Below are 18,817 nucleotides of genomic sequence, written 5' to 3'. Positions count from 1 at the left end.
CTGACTGCTGTCATCTTCTTCTATTCTGGTTTTATAGGCAAAAATGTGCTGAAAATCCAGATTTTTAGTTTGGAAGTGCAGACTTTAAAGCGTTACTATAACTGTAGCATAACTGTCATATCCTAGATAACTAGTGATGTTGCTGTTGGAGGCTCTGTAGGCTGGATAAGATCACTCGGCGAGAGATTGACTTTGTTATGCTCTCGTTAACAGAGGTTACAAATCCTGACTTAATGTGACTTGACCTATGAACCTTTGACCTCAATCAGTACATGTCCCATCTTGCTATAGACTTCTTTTCTTTTTATGGGGTTCAAGCCTGTGCACAAAAGGCTCTTTACCATATGACGATTTCACCATTGCTTGCAATGAGCCGCCGGGACGTACACATTTATATTAGTACAAATCATTTCTGCAGACGAACGAGCACGGCAAGATCGGATGGTTTGTGTTGGCCAAAAATAGCCCGTTAATGATTCAGTTTTTCTTAATAGTGCGGATGGAGACCGATCTGTGATTGGTGGATTGAATCCCAGCTCAGACTACCCTCCCAAGCTTCCTTTTCCATGATCCCCACCCATACTGCTGGGGGATGTGAGGAAAAACCGCAAAGGAGAAGCAAGAACCATTGCCGTGTTACATCACCACAACCCCTGGCGTTCTGTGCACCCTGATCAAAATTCATGTATTCAGGCCCGCCTCCCACTCTGACGGATCACAGGTTGGAGAGTGTCGCTCTAATAGCGAGCACCCTGCAGATCGAGCTCGCAATTCGGACTCTGGGAGAGGTGATGGGGCTAATCGTTAGGGCCCGGTTTAGTCACGGTTCTGGTAATCTTGGCTGACCTCGATCGGCGCCTGGTTGGGGAGATTTACGCAGTGCTGCATTAATATGCACACAATGGGCTCTTACTGAGTTTTTCTTTCTAACTCTCACTCCCTCTCAAACACACACCGAATGCATCCGTGTTTTCTACTTTGGGACATTCCAGGCACCCATCACATCCATTAGGTGCACCTCCCTTCCCATCCTGTATCATCATAAACCCAGACTGGAGGATTTGCGACAACATTCAAATTGAATTGAAGAGATTTTAAAGGTGTTTTTCTGATACTTTGCTTCATTAGATTATATGCTTAATTCCCGATGAGGATGAGGCAATATGAAAAATGCCAGAAGTCCATTGAATTCCAAACTTATATTATTTTGTCTGCGCGCCATGCCTTCACCTCTTTTTCTACGTGGGTCAAAGGTCACAGTTGGTGACTGGCATCAACCTAGAGTGCAGCTGAAGGACAGTTTTTTTTTTAAATCTAGGATTTCACCCTGTTATGGATGAGATAGTTGAAGCCTTTCCATTAAAAGCCCAACATTGGATTCCATATCATAATTTCTCTGCACAGGGACAAGAGCAAAGACACTTTCAGATGTGATTGACATCTGCAGAGCATGTGGCTGATACCCAGTCGGGATTTAATGTTTTACCTAAATACATGAACAAATCTGCTGTATATTACAACAGTGTTTCCAGATGCTGTGTGGATCATTTTTTAACGAAGAATGACACTCCACTTCAGCGCGACGTTATGAAATAACCATCCACTGCCAAAACTCTGAATGCTAAACCGATGCTCTGTCAGTGTAATAATGGCTCTTTTTTTCTCTCACATCAGGCCTCTTTGGCCTTTTAATGTCAAGAAAAACCTAATTGAATTTTAAAGTGACATCAGCTTTGCCTCAGCGGGGGAAATGAGTTTTATCAGTCTGTGCTCACACTGTGCTTTTTTTCATGTTTTCTTTCTTTGTCTGAAGTCCATCCAAGGACACCGCCTCCTTGATTTTGGTTGATAACTGGAGGTGGTGGTGGATGAATGTAACAGGATCAGTAAGTAAGAATTATCAAAAACGGAATAAATGCATCACAGATGGATTCCAGGTGGCATTTCTTCCTCCTGATGGAGGGCTGCCCTGGTTTGATTGATGTACTTGAGCAGCAGCATTTGATCAATACCAGGAGCTGATGCTCTCCACCCAGTGCACCACTCTAGTGTTCTTTTTCTTCTTTGCTCCCACCTCCAGCCTCCTCCGGTGATATTGGCTGAAAAATAGCTTTTTGAGGGAGTAAGTTTCACTCTTTGCCTGCTTGCAATGCATTTCAAGACTTTTCATTCATCAAGGTCAGAGGATATTTCTTTAGTAATCGGATATCAAATTTTTCAGCCCTATTGTCTTTTTAACTAAGTTTAGAAAATAAACCCTGTGCAGATCTCCAACAAGAATGAAACTCATGAGTTGATCTCACAAGTTGATATAATTTCAAATTCCACAGCCAAAAGCTGTTATCAAGTCAGCTCGAGCTGTTTCCAATAAATAGCATCAGCTCACTCGGGTGAAAGCAGCAGCCAAGTGCAAGATTTCTGCCCAGTTTGTCCCCAGAGATGTAATGAAAAGCAGAATTAGGAAATTAAATGTGGATTGACAAGAACGCTGCGCGAGGTAAGGGCAGACTTCTTTAAAGGGCAATTTGGAATTAAAGTCGAGTGAAATATAACATCTGCAGTGTGGAACCGAAAGGATGAATTTTGCCTCACAACCACATAGTTGTGGTTTCATGTTACATTATTGAGCTAATGCACGTGCAAAAAAGAGGAAGACTTGCTGGCTGCATTATTTGATAATCTTATGCCGCATTCCCCCAAAACTCTTATGGAACAAGTGATATTTCTTTTATGGTCTCCCTTTTTAAGTTTTTGAAACTTTCATTAAGTTTCCGTTACAATTGGGATGATCCGTTTTGGATCCTCTCGCCTGGAATAAAACCCACCTTTTTCTCAACCTTCAGTAACCTTGACAGGTTTTCCTCAGACAGTCATCTATCTAGCCAACCCCAGTTTGCTTAATGATGTGTATTTAAATGTGCACTCATAACAGGATCTCCAGTTTTTTGGTTTTCCCCGCGCTTCCTTTCTTTGTCTCGTTGCACATGAGTGGTGATACAGGGCGTCTGGACATACTGTCCACAAGCTGGCCTATCAGGACCATCAAAAGACTCTTCTAAGTTCCTCAAAGACATTCAGTCACTGTTCTACTCTAACGTCACACAAAACAGTCGTACACATTCCAAGCAATTGTCTTCCATGATAGATCTTTACAATAATTTCATGGATCTTTTCACAGCCAATAATGATATAATTCACTCCTACCTCTCTGATACTTTTTTCTTGACTGTTCTGAGTGTCAAACCGGAGATTGGTGTCACAACGACTGTGTTCTTTGGATTTGGTTTGAGGTTCAAGATGACATAAAAGGGATGTAACCCTTCCACTTTTGCCCTATTTTTGACTGTCTTTGTGAAAACACACTGTTCTGCCGTTAGTCCTCTGATTACTTCAGTCATAAATCTATCTCCTCAGACTCCTTTAAAAAAAAAAAACACCCTTGACCCCCAGACCATTGCAAATCACAGGCCCTTGTCCAATTTGCCATTTCTCTCCAAAGTTCAAGGGAAAGTTGTTGCTTCCTCCCTCCATCACAACATTCTGAAAAAGTACCAATCTGGCTTCCACTCCACCTACAGCACAGAACCTGCTCTGTTGAATTTCAAAAATGACTTGCTGATGACGGCTGTTTCCATGTTCAGCATCCCTCCTCATCCTCTTTGCAGCATTTGATGCAGTTGACCAGCTCCTCCAGCATTTGCACAACCCTGTTGGCCTCAAAGGCACAGTGTTGAGCTGGCTCGAGTCCTCCCTTTCTAACGGGTCAGAACATTGTTGTGATGGGAGGAGCAAGGTCTCACTCATGCTGTTGGCTGTGGCATTCCTCAAGGGTCACTGTGGACCATCCTCTTCACTCTCTTTATGCTTGACCTCGGGAAAGTCATCAGTCACTTTAAGATGTTTTCCCACTGTTATGCAGACACTCGCTCAACACTGTCAGTAACCTCTTGTCGTGCTCAATGCATGTTTGGAGGAGATAAGGGCGTAGATGATGCACAGCTTTCTCCAGCTGACCAATTCAAAAACTGAAGCCATCCTCATTGGGCTGTAAAGGGACTTTTGTGTGTGTCTGTGTGTGAGTGTTTGTCTGTCTGCACTTATACAATTAAAATGTGACCATCGTTGGTTGAACGTGTTTGTGATCCACTTAAGTGTATGCTCCATGGCTGGAGTTTTAACGTGATTAAATTTAAATCGGTGTTTAAAATGTATAGAAACATTTCATTTCACTCTGTTGCGCTTTCTTCATTTCAAGTCCTCTGACTTTTAGAACAGTTTAAATCCAAACCAACTCAATAATTTATTATCAGAAAGCTGGCAGCTTGACTGCTACAATAAATGACTTACTTAGCTTTTTAGATTAACAGTAAGAATAAGTTAATATTTGATTTGTAGGCCTGCTTTCCTTCACGCTCTGCTCCATAATTGAAGCCTTGATGTCAGGAGAATACCCTCTCAAAGGTAAAATTGTTTTTAAAAGCCTTGTGTGAGTCAGAGGAACTTTGGGAAGGACTGACTTGTCTGACAGTCTGCAGAATCAATGTTAATGCCCAGCACTCTCTGCACACTCTCCTGCTCTTTTTTTTCCTCCTAAAGATAGACTGCGTCCCCTGACTGTGCCCTACAGAGGGGGGGAGAGAGCAGTTTTGTTTGCACTGCGAGATTATTTGGGTAAGAGAACAAAACCAACATTCTATCCATCATTTGCCTGTGCTAAACCAGACAATGGGAGGACACAAACCTACATACACACAATCACATAACCTCCACCCTTTATATGAAGACATTTGCTAACTATCCATCTGGTAAAACTGTATTTGTTAATATATAGCTTCTAAAGGTAGCTTTGTGTTTGCTGCAATGTTAATGATGAAGATTTTTGAATAACAGAACACTTGGGTTTAATCGTATTCTATGCTATTAATGGCTTTGAAATTAAATCTGGTTAGACTGCACTTGTTGTCAGGCCCCCAAAATCACTTGGAACACCTAAAACATCATTAAATTAAGAGTGCGTGATGACCAGCATGGGCACTGGCTAGATTCACTGTGGCTGCCGATTTATTTGAATTTCACATCAGTTTTTTGATCCACTGATCTAATGAATAATAGAAAAGCTGACCCTTATCAATGTGTGGCAACAAAATGATTTATTTTACTTTTTTTCAACATTTTGTTCTAATCAATGAAAAACTGAGTTAGATTCCATATAAAGGTATTGAGCAAAACTACCACCCATTGCGTAAAAGTGTGAAAGAAATGGGGCTTTTCTGGCCAAGTGTCCTCGGTTTTTATTGTCACAGGTAGAATACTGCCAGGTGGAATGAGCGCAGTGCTTCATATTATCGAATTTGTAATTGAATTGTAGCAAGAGGTAGGTTGGTAATCAGTGCACCAGGTAGTTTACGCTCCACCGTTTGACAGTAATGTCCTCTAATGGGAAACTGTGGCTCTACTCTTGTTCTAAGCTGCTGAGTTCTCCTGGATCCCCATGTGGGTGTGTTTGGATGTGTGTTTACTCCTCCAATAAAAAGCAGATTTTAATCTTGTAAACACCTAATGCATACCTCACACATACGGTGTTGTTTTTAAGGTCGTGTGGCTCATAACATGACTGAAATTGCCCATCAACATCGTGATGAGGCGAAACACGACAGCGAAAGGGAAGTATGAACATTTGGTTTTAGTTTTCATTTTGGGATGGGGAGAAGTGGGGGAAACAGGCATCTTCATTTGATTTTGTTTATTTGAATTTCGGTGCTAGGTGTGTACTCGTTTCTCAGTGTGCTGTCTCCTTGACTGACCTGACGATCTGACAATCTTACTGCTGTATGCTGATCCCTGGCGAGGATAACCTGGGGGAGGGGGGAAGTGCCTCCAGTGGATGAACTGTGTGGATTGTTTAACGGAACACTCCTTGGCTAAATGCAGCCATCAAACGTGCAAATCTTTTGACACTCAGGAACAACCTGAATGCTAACATCTTTCTTCAGGAGACACATTTACGTAATGCAGACCGTAGAAAAACAGACATGGCATGGATTCGCCAAACTTTCCCTCCTCCTAATGTAAAAACAAGGGTCAAAGCCATACTAATCTGGAAAAATGTTAATTTTACTTCAAAGTAATGACAGATTCAAACAGCCGCTATACTGTATGCTATTGTCAGCCACACATTATTCAAAAAACAGATAATTCTGGGATCTGTCTATACTCCCAATTGGGATGACCAGAACTTTGAGAGCAGTTTTACAGCCGTGAGACAACTGTGTGATTGGACAGGTCTAGCCCAAGTTTGACTATGTCTATCCATATGTCCCAGGCTCTTTGCACATTGATAAGTCAATATGGGTTTTTTACCCCCGGTGATTTTCACATCCTTCTGTAGGACGATGTACTCTATTTTTTTCTCCCATCCACACTGTACATTTTTACATACTATTTTTTGATAGACTAACTTTTCCCAATAATTTCCAACCGTGCTTACCCGTAATGGTGTTACATCATGCCACAGTAATCCTAGAACTTCACTAATAGGAAGCCAAAAGGATTCAGACATTGGAGATTAAATCCACTCTTGTTGGCAGATGAATAGAAGCTGTAAGAAGTACATCTCTGAATCGATCACTTTTTCTGTGAACCTAATAACAAACCTACCCTGTACACATAATGGGACACCCTGAGGCTTGCATAAGGGAGGAAATTAGCTTTGACCTCTCATGCAAATAAATTGTTGCAGAAAGAGTTGGAGGAGGCCATTACAGATCTAGATAACGCGCTCACATCTGCAAATACACTAAATGCATGTAAGAGCAGAATTAGACTTCAAACATGACCTGCTTACTTTTGAAGCTGAACAACTGCTATTTTGTTCTTGGACATTGGTACATGGACAAGGTAGCAAGGCTAAATGTCTCTTGGTTGATCAGCTAAAGGCAGCACGATGGTGTTTATAACAGATGAGTTGGGTTTGATTATCTTGGATCCAAAAGAAACAGTGCTTTTTAGATAATTTTTTTCTCACTGATGAAAACTAACTTCCTCTTTTGAAAATTTCAGCTTATTCTACAGTGCGGCTTATTTATGTTTTTTTTTCGTGGCGCACTATCACAACTATTGTGAATCAGTCATTTTTACTAACCCTCATCAACGTGGAAAATACTAGAAGAAAAGCATATGATGCGACTTTTAAGTTAAAAGAACGAAGGAAAGAAGGAAATCGAGCTGCCGCGCGTAATCTTGGCATTACGGTAACCAATGGTGAGAAGATGGAGACGTCCGCCTGAAGACCTGATCCAAAGCAAAAAGACGACAAAAGCTTTTAGACGTAAACATTGCAGGTGGCCCGAGCTTGAAAACGTTGTGGAAGACTGGGTCAACACACAGAGAGCAGGCGGCCGCCGTGTTTCCGCTGTACAAATCAGACGGAAGGCAAAAGCAAAATTGGAAAATTGGATTTAAGGTCTCTGTATAAACATACAAGTGAAAAGAGTGGCTGTTGTTCCTTACCTGTTTGTCTGTCACTCATCAGTGACTCGTCTCTTATGGTAATAAAAACATATAACTGTACTGAATGTTTTCAATCTAATTTTTCATATTACTATGTGGGATACCTGCGGCTTATAATCAGGTGCGCGCTGTAGTCCGAAAATTACGGTAAATAAAATGTAGCCAAAGAAAAAATACATTTCTGTATGCTGTATGTGTCAGTCTATTACATAAATAAAAGCTACAGAAAACAGCATGGAGGGGGTGGGGGGTGTTAGACTACATGTGTAAAGAGCCTGAACATTGCAATTTGCAATAAATAGTGAAAGTGAAACTAAGTTTAAGTGGATCAACTTATACGTGCTGTTGAAATGACACTCCTGCAGATGCCATTGAAGTGCAAGGGTAAAGAGGTAGAGAAATGGATTCTCCATATGTACTTTATTACTCCAAAGCCATTTTACAACTATGTAGGGATTTTTAAAGTCAACATTAAAGAAATTTATATGAAGTGACCTTGGTTTTAAGGGATTTGTTCAGTGTAATACATTTGCAGCTGCAATTTGGTTGTAGCTAAACATTTGATTGAATTGTGCAGTTTCGCAGATAGAAATTATTCATTTAAATTTTAGTTTCACTATTTGTGAAACACTCTGTGAAAAGTTGCACTTGAAGTACAACACCTTTGCTTGGGTGGTTTCGGGAGACATCACTGTCCTTGCCGATGTATAAAATTCAGAATTTTTCTGTCTGCACAACAATTCTTCAACCATCCAGACCACAGACTTGGTTTCTGGTAGTGGTGGTGAAAGGTGAAAAATCGCAAGGGGCAAATTAAAATGTGTCGGTGGCAAAGAGGCTGATGTGGCGAGGCTCTCTAGCCATCTGGGCATGCTCTATTTTCACTGATGCTCATTTATGCGGGGGCACCGGAGCACTACTCCCAAATGGTGTGTCGGTGTCTGTAGTGGACCCACAAGGATCTGAGTCATTGGCTTAGCGCACCCACACCAACATGATACAGCACAGAAAAACAGGCTGGCAAGGCTGCCAGCAGAGACGGGCTGTACAGATCCCGCAGCCCGTCCTGCACACGCTCATCAGTAGATTTTACACTTGTGTGGGCGAATGGAGGTGCATGTGAGGAGGAAAGGGAAAACAAAAATGTCTCGACCACTTGTCCCGTGTGCAGTCGTGTCTGCATTGCAGCACTTGGGTATTATGTGCAGGAGTCTGTGTTTTGTTTTGGTTTTTTTATGTTCTGCGTCTTTACGCCTCCCAAGGCTGTTTGCAAGATGAAAAGATTAGTGATGCCACTGGGAAGGGAATGATGATTTTCTGATTATATATTTCTCTATCTGGAGGAGACGCCCAAGTCATAACATGATCACTTTTACATTTGCTTCTTGTCAAATGCTATGGGTGTCAACATATGGATGTAAGTAAATTGTCATCTGATAGCCTAGGAGAACTAAAAAGCTGTTTGGGAGACATAATCCCTTATTGAAGATGATGTGAGGCTTCAGCACAGTTATATTCTTCCTGATTATATGGTGTTTACTATCCTGTATCATTCGACGGTTAAGAATCATTTTCATAGAATCACAAGGAATTGAGTTTTTCAATCAATATTTGCTAAAAGATTGTTTTGTGCTTCTTAAACACTCAAAAATTCAGTTATTTCTAAGCGTGCCACATGGGAACCCTTGTGAGAATTAGCCGCAGAGAAAGATTGACTTCCATTCCTAGGCTTCACTACTGACAGCATCATTTTGAGCATTATTTTGGGTCCCGCTGGAATCGGATCAGTCTTTGACTGGCTTTACCCAAGTGCTATCTGTAAACTATCTGAATTTATATGCAGCACAATGTGTGTTTCTCCCTGCCTTTGGACAATGGAAAAGCATTGTGGGTGTTAGTTGTTCCTACTGAGGCTGTCAAAAGGAACACATTACGTGGTGTACTATAATTAATTGGCCTAACTAATTTGATTAAAAATTCTAATGCAATCAATGCATGTGCAGCTCATGGATGATTGGTGGTCCAACACTTTCAGGAACCAGCTCCATCAAGATAGACCGCTTTAAACAATATATAATCCCTCTCAATGGAATATTCAGTACAAAACATCAAATGACAGACAGAAAATAGTTTGAGCACATTTGCGGGAGGGACTTGGACTTGGCTTTTATCATTGAAAGATCAAAGGTAAAATCTTGCCAGAATCTGGAACATGACCAAATTTATTTATTTTGTTTCATTATTTTGCTATCGGCAAGGGGGACAAACGGCAGCCGTCGCGTAACGTCCCTGGTGGAGGTTCTGAATTAATTTTGATTAATCCACAACAGCCCTGCGATTAATGTGATTGATTCGACCAAATTTAGAAAACTTGAGTGAAATAAAAGGCGCAGCATTCTCTCTCCACCGGCCCGTCTGCTGGAGATACACTTGTGAGGGTTTATTTTGCCCTGCCACCTCCTCCCTATTCTTTCCCCCACAAGGGTCCATCTCTGCAGAGTCAGAGTCAACCTGGTTCCCTTTTCCTATCAACCACCACTGTGCGTTCACTGTTCCTGTCAGCCCTCAACCCCTGATTGGAGACAGCAGGCCTCAGTCTGTCTGAAGGCCATGTCCAATCAGATAGCAAAGAGGGACACCCGCAAGATTGTAAGGCTGTGTTTGTTTTTCCATTGAGGAAAGCATTTCTTTTTCTTCTTTCCTCTGATTCAGGAAAGAACCCTAAGTATTTGCATATAAATGACAGCCTGCTCGCTGTCAACGAAGAGGTGTGGCTGGGGAGAGAGAGATGACAAATGAAGATGAAGTGTCATGGGCGTAAAGTGCAGCGGAGACAGGAAGAGATAGAGCTGTTTTATCTGTTTGTGGGGCAGCACACGGAGGGTGGGAGGTAAATGTCACCGCAATCATGACTTAAGCTCAGCAGCTGGCATCATTGTGCGTAAATATCAATCATTTCCTCAGCTTTAAACCTCCTTTTTTGTTTGATCCCAAAGAGGGATACAACTTTTCTTCAACTGGGAGTTGTTCAGATTTTAACCACAATCTAACAGTTTTAGAACAGCAATTTAATTTAAGTTTTCAAGGTTCTGGCACTATGAACAGACTAAACTGCTGACAATCATCATCAAAATTTAACCAAGAAAAGTGACAAACAAGATAACAATTTACATTCACATTAGGTTTCATGATTGAGCTAAAAGCATTTAGATTTGGTTATAATTTCCCTGTCAGCCTAGACTTTCAGAGTCTTCTTTTACTGGCTGCCACAGCTGTGGTAAAAATAATCTACAATGAATTAGCATTTAATGAAGTCACCATTATGCAGCAGTTTCCTTTCTTAGGATGAAAGTAACTGGTAATTTGTTTATCTTCTTTTGGAAATTTCGATGCATTAGAGGACAGGACTGTATCACAGAGTTTGACAGATCCTTTGTTCCAGCACAATGACACAGAAACTTCTTTTAGCTGCTTCTATATGCAATGCACGTCGCCACAACACAGTTGGCTATGTCGCGATTTTCTGCTTTTTCCACCTTGTGGTATTTATTTATTTGGGTAGGTTTAAGGGATTATCCAGGGAGTTTTTCAGGGATGTACCCTTTCTGAGAGTCCAGCTTTGAATAAACCCATTAGCTATGGTATGATGTACTACCTGGCGTATTGTATCTACAGGAGAATCTTATTTTAAGGTAGTGTCTGACAAAGCTGTATTTCCTCGCTAGTCTTCAAATATTCTCAACATTCTGTGTACTGATGCCCACGGTCACATTTATTTTCAGGAAACACTGTGAAAGCATGAAACATCACGAACTCAATAATGTTATCAGAACAATTCTTACCATGTAAGCATTTGTAAAACCATCAGCCGTCTTCTCCATCTCACCGTATACAAACTCTGGTCCTCATGAGGAAGCTATTAGTCACAAAAACTTTGAGGAAAACATTTTTTAGAAGGTTTAGCAATGGAACTATTGATTACTGTCCCAATTTTCACAACCATAAAAATTAAAAGCTTAATAGCGAAACCTAATGCTAGCAGAGACAGATTGCTGATGTTGACCTGGCTGCGTAAACACCTATTATCAGCATCAGCTACATGTTGTCTAAGCACTCTTGACTTTTACATGGTTTTGCTAGTTGTTTCCCAAAAGGCACGAACTATTGTTAGAGTGCCCAGGCTTTCATGTTCCTCCCGAGGCCTCACATTGTAACCGTGGGTGTGTCGTCTAATCACATATGCAGATTGCTTTATTGGCTGATGACTCATTTGCTTTTCAACCTGCTGGAGGTCCTTCAATCAGGCACCTATTCTCCTCCTGGTGGCTAACAGCCAGGAGGTTACCTTTCCCCGCCAACAGGGGCTGGACTCGGCTGGACTTAATTGAGACCCGCTCTGCTGCGACAGTGTTTTCACAGGGTGGAAAATGGCAGGTCAAGTTTTCAAGACATTTTCTCTCCCACTTTTGCCCAGCCGCGGTCTGCTGGCCAAAGTAGCTGTGAAGTTGATAAGTTCCTTTAGGGACCCTGGCGCCAGGCCAGCCACGACACTGTGCGCCATAGGGGGCATGTAAAGGTTGACATGACATCACTCACGGGTTGCATGTGCGTCAGGTGCTTGCTTGTTTATCTAATCAGACTCCCATACACACACAGGCACACACAGTTATTTAATTATACCGGCGATTTCGCCTGGAAATATGGTCGCGAAGCCTTGGCTGCAGCACTAATGGGGCAGCGCACACTCTTAGGGTGTCTCCGTGGTGACCGGAATCAATATGCATACAATTACCCCTCAGCAGACCTGTAAACCAATTTATGAGCTGATCACCTTCTCGGCAGGAAGAACGCTCATTCCAGGGAGTGTAAAATGTTGCAGGAACACGATGGCATAACGTTTGTTTCGCCTTCATCGTATCCTGAACCACAAATGAGTCTTCATCAAGTGATTGCTGTAAACTTTCATGCTAGGAGACAACTGTGCTAACCATTCCAGCAATGCACGCTCCATTATTTGCATGCCCGAGATTTCCAATACACAAAAAGGCTGTTTAAAAATGATCCTAAGCATCATTATACATAAAATAAAATAAAGTGCTTAATTTGGCAAGAGAAACATGGCTCGAGGCCCAGTCCCTCTGTTGACCTTCATTTTAAGAATCAAATTAAGAGACTGCAATTCACAAAGGCCAAATGAGTGTACGCGCCCATATTTGTTGAAATTATAATTAGCTTTAAGACTCCAAAGAGCTTCTTTGTTAAACTCTTCTCTTCAGAACTATGTCTGGTGATCTCTGCAAATTAATTTTAAAAATGAAAACGTCACTGTGCAGCCCCCTTTGGCACCAAAAGTTTTGCTCGGTTCAGTCTCACAGTTCTGGTTCGTTTGGAATATTAACGACTCGAGCTTGTAAATAAATTGGATGTCGGCCTTGACCACAATCGGGCCGAATGAAACAAACAAGGCAACCATAAAAACAAAGCATGCCTGACAAACGGCTCTTCCTTTGTTTAATGTCACGGTTAAAGCGGACGTGGGGCGACGCGTGAGGACGTTTATTACCCTGCGATTCAGAACAGGCATGCAGACATTTGTTTTATGGCTATTTGGCCAAAACAGGATAGCTGACAGTTTGCTGGTTATCATTCATCCTAACAGGCTGAAAAAAACAGAGCGGTTTCAAAACAACGCCATTCACTTATGGCTCACGTGTACCAAAGCTAATGCCACATATGCTTGATGGTCCCGCTCGCCAAAGAGCTGCCGGAGTTGTTATTATCACTCGGCAGATTGGCTAATTCCCTCACCAATTGTGATCCAGCAGAATGGAAGTCTGGTGAGCAGGGAAATGTTAATCGAGTTCAATTAGGCTTTGTACCGTGTTTGTTTCCTGCCAGCGGATTATGCTAAATCCCCCACCCTCGCTTGCCGAAGTCAACGATAACCTTCTGTCAAAAGTTTGAAACTGGCAATTTGAGAATACACACAAGATTGCGGATATCGGTGATGGCGAGCTCCTCGTGGCTGTCTTACAGATAAATACAGCAGGCCCTTTGAAACATTTGAGCTTGAGTTCTGCCTGAAAGCAAAATTAATTTCAGATTTTTTGATACATTTCTTCCTTTTAGCTTCGCCGTTATTTTCAAAGCTCTGCGCAGTAATCGAATGCCTCCGGGTCCTTTTGAACACATCTTTTATCTGGCAGTCAGTCATTTTACCCACTCTCTTCCTGTTTTTTTTTTCCCATTTTCACATATTTTTCATGTCATGTTTCATCATGTACATACTCATCAGAGCATTCACTTTGTCCAAATATTCCAAAGTCCCCAGCAATGCAGCCACATTTGCCCTCTCCTGGAGTGTGGCGCTCCCACATCCATTCTTGATGGAATTCTTTTATCTTTACAAGGAGGGATGTTCAGATGCAGATAAATGGATGGCAGTTTGCCGCTTTGAAAGGCGGTGAGAGTTTGCCTGCCAAGCCCAGTCTAGTCCCAGGAGGATGCAGGGATACATAAGAAATGGATCAATGATGAAACAATGTTTAAATTGAGATAGACATTCTGCATGTGTCCATGTATACATGTCACCCTGATAATCCTAGTGCGGGGCTAGCCAACCAGTCTGAGGCTAAATGCCCTATTTTCCAACGTGCTACTGCAGAGAGCCACAACATACACCGACCGTCAACAAGGAATGTAATCAGTGGCCTTTTCAGTTGAAGATCACGGAACAGGGTCACAAAGCTTTTGTGCAGGTTTTCAGCCATTGTTGCATATCTGGCTGTTTGCTTATTCAGGACAGCGCCGGTTACTTGCCCGCTGGCTTTATAGCAGAGTGGGAAAATGCTTTAAATCCCTCTTCTGAATATGCGTCTTGAACAGCTTCAGTTTGTTGGCAAATGCAAACACACTTAGAAACAACTCTGGAGCCGCGAGGTTGGACAGGCCTGTCCTGGTGCCATAACTACAGTAACAGTCATCGCTCATGGTTCAACAGTCCTTTCTTGATGGTCACGTGGGTTATTCCAAAAGAGTAAAGGTGTAGAAACAGAGGGTCACATCCACACAGTTTAAGGGATCTGTGATTTTTTTTTTGCCAAAAAACCTGTAAAACAAGAATATCTTTATATAAAGATACGTGCACCATCTTGAATATGCTATGTTAGATTTGCAGTTAGACGCTATATATATACTGAAACAAACCCTTTCTTTTTAAAATGTTGTTTGTACCCAAGTGAAACTTACTTTTGCCAAATGAAGTGTGTTCTCCGTTTGATCCTCTGCTGGCAAACATGACCCCTTTTAAATAAAAAAGAAAAAAGAAAAAGTAACCTTTTTTACTAGCCATGGATAGTAAAACACTTGACAGGCTCAATTGAGATCCACATTTACAAGTGGTACCATCCTGGCTATTTTGTCTTACCTTAAGCCTTAAGAAATTACCGCCCACAACCTAATTAGCAAATACTTGATAAGCGCGGGTAGACCCCACGTTGTCATGGCAACAGCATGTCTTAACCACAATGAAACGACTGTGATGCTGATCATCTCGCAGAGCACAGACTGCTTTTTCTTTCTTTTTTCAGCATTTGTGTTGTTTTCTATGTGCTCCGTCTTTGAACAAATTTTGTTTTTGTACTTTCTCCTGCAAGGCCCTGTATAATTGGAGGAGTCCAAAAGAGGCTCAGAAATTGATTAATTTCCACATACTGCGTAAGGTGGCGACTTGTGTTGCTAATTCAGGATCCAGAAGATGCAGCAAATTTGACATCATAGCCATAATTACACTAAGCTATCATGTGTAGCTCGTAAGTAAATTACAGGGCATATATTATCATTGCTAGACAACAATCATTGCCTGTTCCTGTATGATGTCGCATTGTTAATTTAATTAAAATTATGTGGATTCATGGCACCAAGGAGGTCAATGAAATATTGTTGGGTGAGCTACTGTTATAATGCTACCAGTCCTTTTGAAAGAGCAATACATACTTCTGCCTGCACGAATATAAACCATCCGGCGACTCTTACGTCCTATGGAAATTTTGAAGGCTACAGGCAGTCATAGTGAAGACAAAGGTGAGACCGACTGAAGCCATTTAAAACTCTGCCACCTTTTCCCATCCGCACCCACCGACAGCCATAACATACCCAAAGCATATTAAGTCTTTGTGAGCACTGTTTGCTCTGCTTGGATTCTTTTTTTTGGGCCTGCCGTATTTTTGCTATTAAGATCCACCGCAGCTGTCGCGCAAGTATCTCAGTGTGGTATCATACTGCTATTTTATTTAATGCTCAAGTGATTTACTGTTTCACATTTTTATTTTTCCTCCAGTTCCTGAAGTGCTCCTAAGTGATGTAGATAGCATTCCAAGCAGAATCCTGACAGCTGCTAGCGATACGATAGCAGCAGTAAATCAGCACGGTTGAATGTCTTCCCCACCTCCTCCCCTCCACTTCCGGTTATCCCTCCCATGACTGCTTCACCGATCGTCGCCCGAGTTACTTCGTTGATAAATAAAACATTTTTTGGAAGCTAAATTAGCGAAGCCTGTTGAGTGTGCAGCAGCTGTGCTTGCCAGCTGTTTATAAAAGGCGGTATGCAGCACGGCGATACGGGAGAATAGACAATCCCAGAGAGGAAGGCGGAGAGATACAGACTGAGAAGATGAAGCAGGCGGTGGTTTTTATCTCTTAAAAGTTCTTAAAACGTTTTCAACTGAGACACTTTTATCTGATATATTATCAAAATATTGAATTTTCCAGCAGAAACGGAAACGCTGAGTGAAAAAGATGAGATAAGGAAATCAGTTTTTATGAGAAAATCATCTGACAGAGTGGCGGAACTAGAAATATAAACTTGGATGTAAAAGTTTTCTTTTCTGATTAGCCAACATAAAGATACATGTTGTTTACCAAAACATAAGAGATCCACATAGCTCGATACATTTCCTGGGTAGATCACATAATTCACCACTAAAATCGGGATTAGATTAAATGATCGACTTTAGGATCAGCTCATCAAAACCATCATCTTCTCATGCTTCTCATGGTTAACATCCCACACGGTGCTTGTAATGGCTGAAAGCCTTTTATAAAATACAAGGGCTCGAAAGAAGAAGAAAAAAAACAGGTAGCAGCTCTTAATTTTCCCATGTAAAATGCTGATGAATGTCATTGCTGCCATTTAAAAGGATATTGATGGAGGCTTGCTCACAATTTATGGCCTTTATCCACGATTTATGTTTGCGATGGAGGCATGAGTCAGACATAAACGCCAAGAAGTTTGAAGGTGAAGGCAGGGGCAGACGGAGAACAGCCATCAAGTGCAACAAATGATTTTTGATTTGACATTCAAAATGATACTTCGGCCCTGAATCCTCCTCAACAAATGTGTGCATGAGAAGTATAAAGTACCCGCTTGCTTTTTTTTAATGGAAATAAATAACGTCTTCCAGATTCCAGCGCTTTATTCTTCCAGAAGCTGAGTTTTCTTCAGCTCTGCTACTTTACATTGTTTCGCTCTTCCCCTCCAATGCTTCTGTCACGGCTTTTAACATCAACATGCCAGGTGAGGGAGGTAGAAACGGGGCTTTTTATGAGACCGCCTCAGTCTGACCTTGCGGCACAGCGGTTCTTTGTTGAGGACTGGCGCCTGTCTTTAATGTTTTCCAAGTGCAAACTATCCTCCTCCCTGGAGAACGATGTCCCTGAAATGCGCATGTCTACATTTCTAACCTAATACCTTCTTCTTTTTCCCCTTTTTCTTTCAGTGGAAGGCTGCACGGATTGGTCAGTGGACTACTTGAAATACAAGGTACTTCTGGGGGAACCCGTTCGGATTAAATGTGCTTTATTTTATGGATATATACGAGCCAACTACACTCACGCACAGAGTGCAGGACTCAGCCTTATGTGGTACAAAAGTGCCGGACACGGGGAGTTCGAGGAGCCGATCAGCTTCGACGGCATGAGGATGAGCAAGGAGGAAGACGCCATATGGTTCCGACCAGCGGAGTTAGATGATGCGGGGTACTATTCCTGTGTGTTGAGGTAAGCCTGAACAACTTATGGTAGCCCAGCAGACACAAGCTAACGCGTTGAGGCTGTACACCCTGCTGTCTTTCAGGTCGCCGAGCAATGTTTTCAGGCCTTCTGCCGTACCCAAATGCAGCTGACTCATATTAAATAAGGAACATCCGCTGTTGGTCAATTGGGGCAAAAAGGCGGGAAAAAAAACCTGTGGAACATTTGGTGTAAAACCATATTATTGCGCCCCCAGGTTGGTTTCCTAGCAAATCTCTCATCTCTGGCCAAAAAAACATTGCAGAGCATCCTGTAAAAGTATGCACCCCTTTGCTTCAGTTTATATGTTAAATCGGCTCTTTATTCTCCTCTGGGGTACAGTAAGCCATTAGGTGCAATTGGTAAATCCATAATTCTTCAGCCCTCATGGGTTCCTCTTTCAGACAGAGCCAGGAGTGAGGTGAGTCGAGCAGGCTGTAATTTAGCCCAGGAAGATTAAGGGAAGGTAAAAGGTAGGCGAGATAAAAGAGGGGAAAGAGAAGAAAATTAGGGCACTCGTGCTATCTTCATTTTCCACTTGGCTGATGTGGGAGGCAGACAATTGTTTGATTTATGAGTTCTATAATGTTGTGGAATTTCTGTCTTCCTCACTCATATTGGAAGAACTTTTCATTAAAGCAGAGCTTGTCTGTGCCTAGTCAGAAGGGAAAGGAGAAAGATGGAGCCCAGACTAATTTTCTTTTTCTCCAGGACAAGGTGAACTTTGAAATGCACCTCCGTGTAGACAGAGGGATGTATTTTTTCCTCAAATTAAAAAAATAAAAATAAAAAGAGAGAAAAAACTGCCTTTCAACCAAAACACAAGTCACCTGCGCTGTTGCTTACACTGATTAAAAATAATAATGTGTGACTAATGTGTGACTAATGTGCTCCCGCTTGCATCCTTGGTAGATTTCCCTGTGTTTCACAAGCTCGATCCTAAGAAATTTCGTCCGTTGCTGCTCGCCACAATGAGCGCTCTCCCCTCTGCTGAGGAGGCCGCCTGTGAACGCTATCGGGCGGCTGCGGTCGGACAATTTCCCATTCAGCCGCCCTGGCAGCGGTTTCTGGAGGTACACACTATGCCGGCTCAGACTTATTGTGTAATAACACAGAAAGTAGAGCCGTGGGATTTGATTTGGACAAGTGTGCTGCTTTGTTGCCAGTCGCCACCATTCAGGACCAAATTGAGGGGAAACATTTATTTACCCATCAACAATCAAACTGAATGCAGAGCATT

At 42.0% G+C, this 18,817-nt stretch overlaps 1 protein-coding gene across 2 annotated transcripts in view; it reads left to right on the top strand.

Moving 5' to 3' along the window:
- The window catches only part of LOC101068376 (interleukin-1 receptor accessory protein-like 1), a 197,424-nt gene that overhangs the window by 56,130 nt on the left and 122,477 nt on the right, over nucleotides 1-18,817 (top strand). For both annotated transcript variants that reach the window (XM_029840707.1, XM_029840706.1), the window contains exon 3: nucleotides 17,286-17,565. In XM_029840707.1, coding sequence (XP_029696567.1) covers nucleotides 17,286-17,565 — 280 coding nt within the window. The remainder of the gene's footprint in view (nucleotides 1-17,285; nucleotides 17,566-18,817) is intronic.

The sequence above is a fragment of the Takifugu rubripes genome, chromosome 8, assembly GCF_901000725.2.
Source record: "Takifugu rubripes chromosome 8, fTakRub1.2, whole genome shotgun sequence".
Classification (NCBI taxonomy): Eukaryota; Metazoa; Chordata; class Actinopteri; order Tetraodontiformes; family Tetraodontidae; genus Takifugu; species Takifugu rubripes.
Note: the sequence above shows the minus strand (reverse complement) of the source record. Positions and strands in the feature narration are given on the sequence as shown.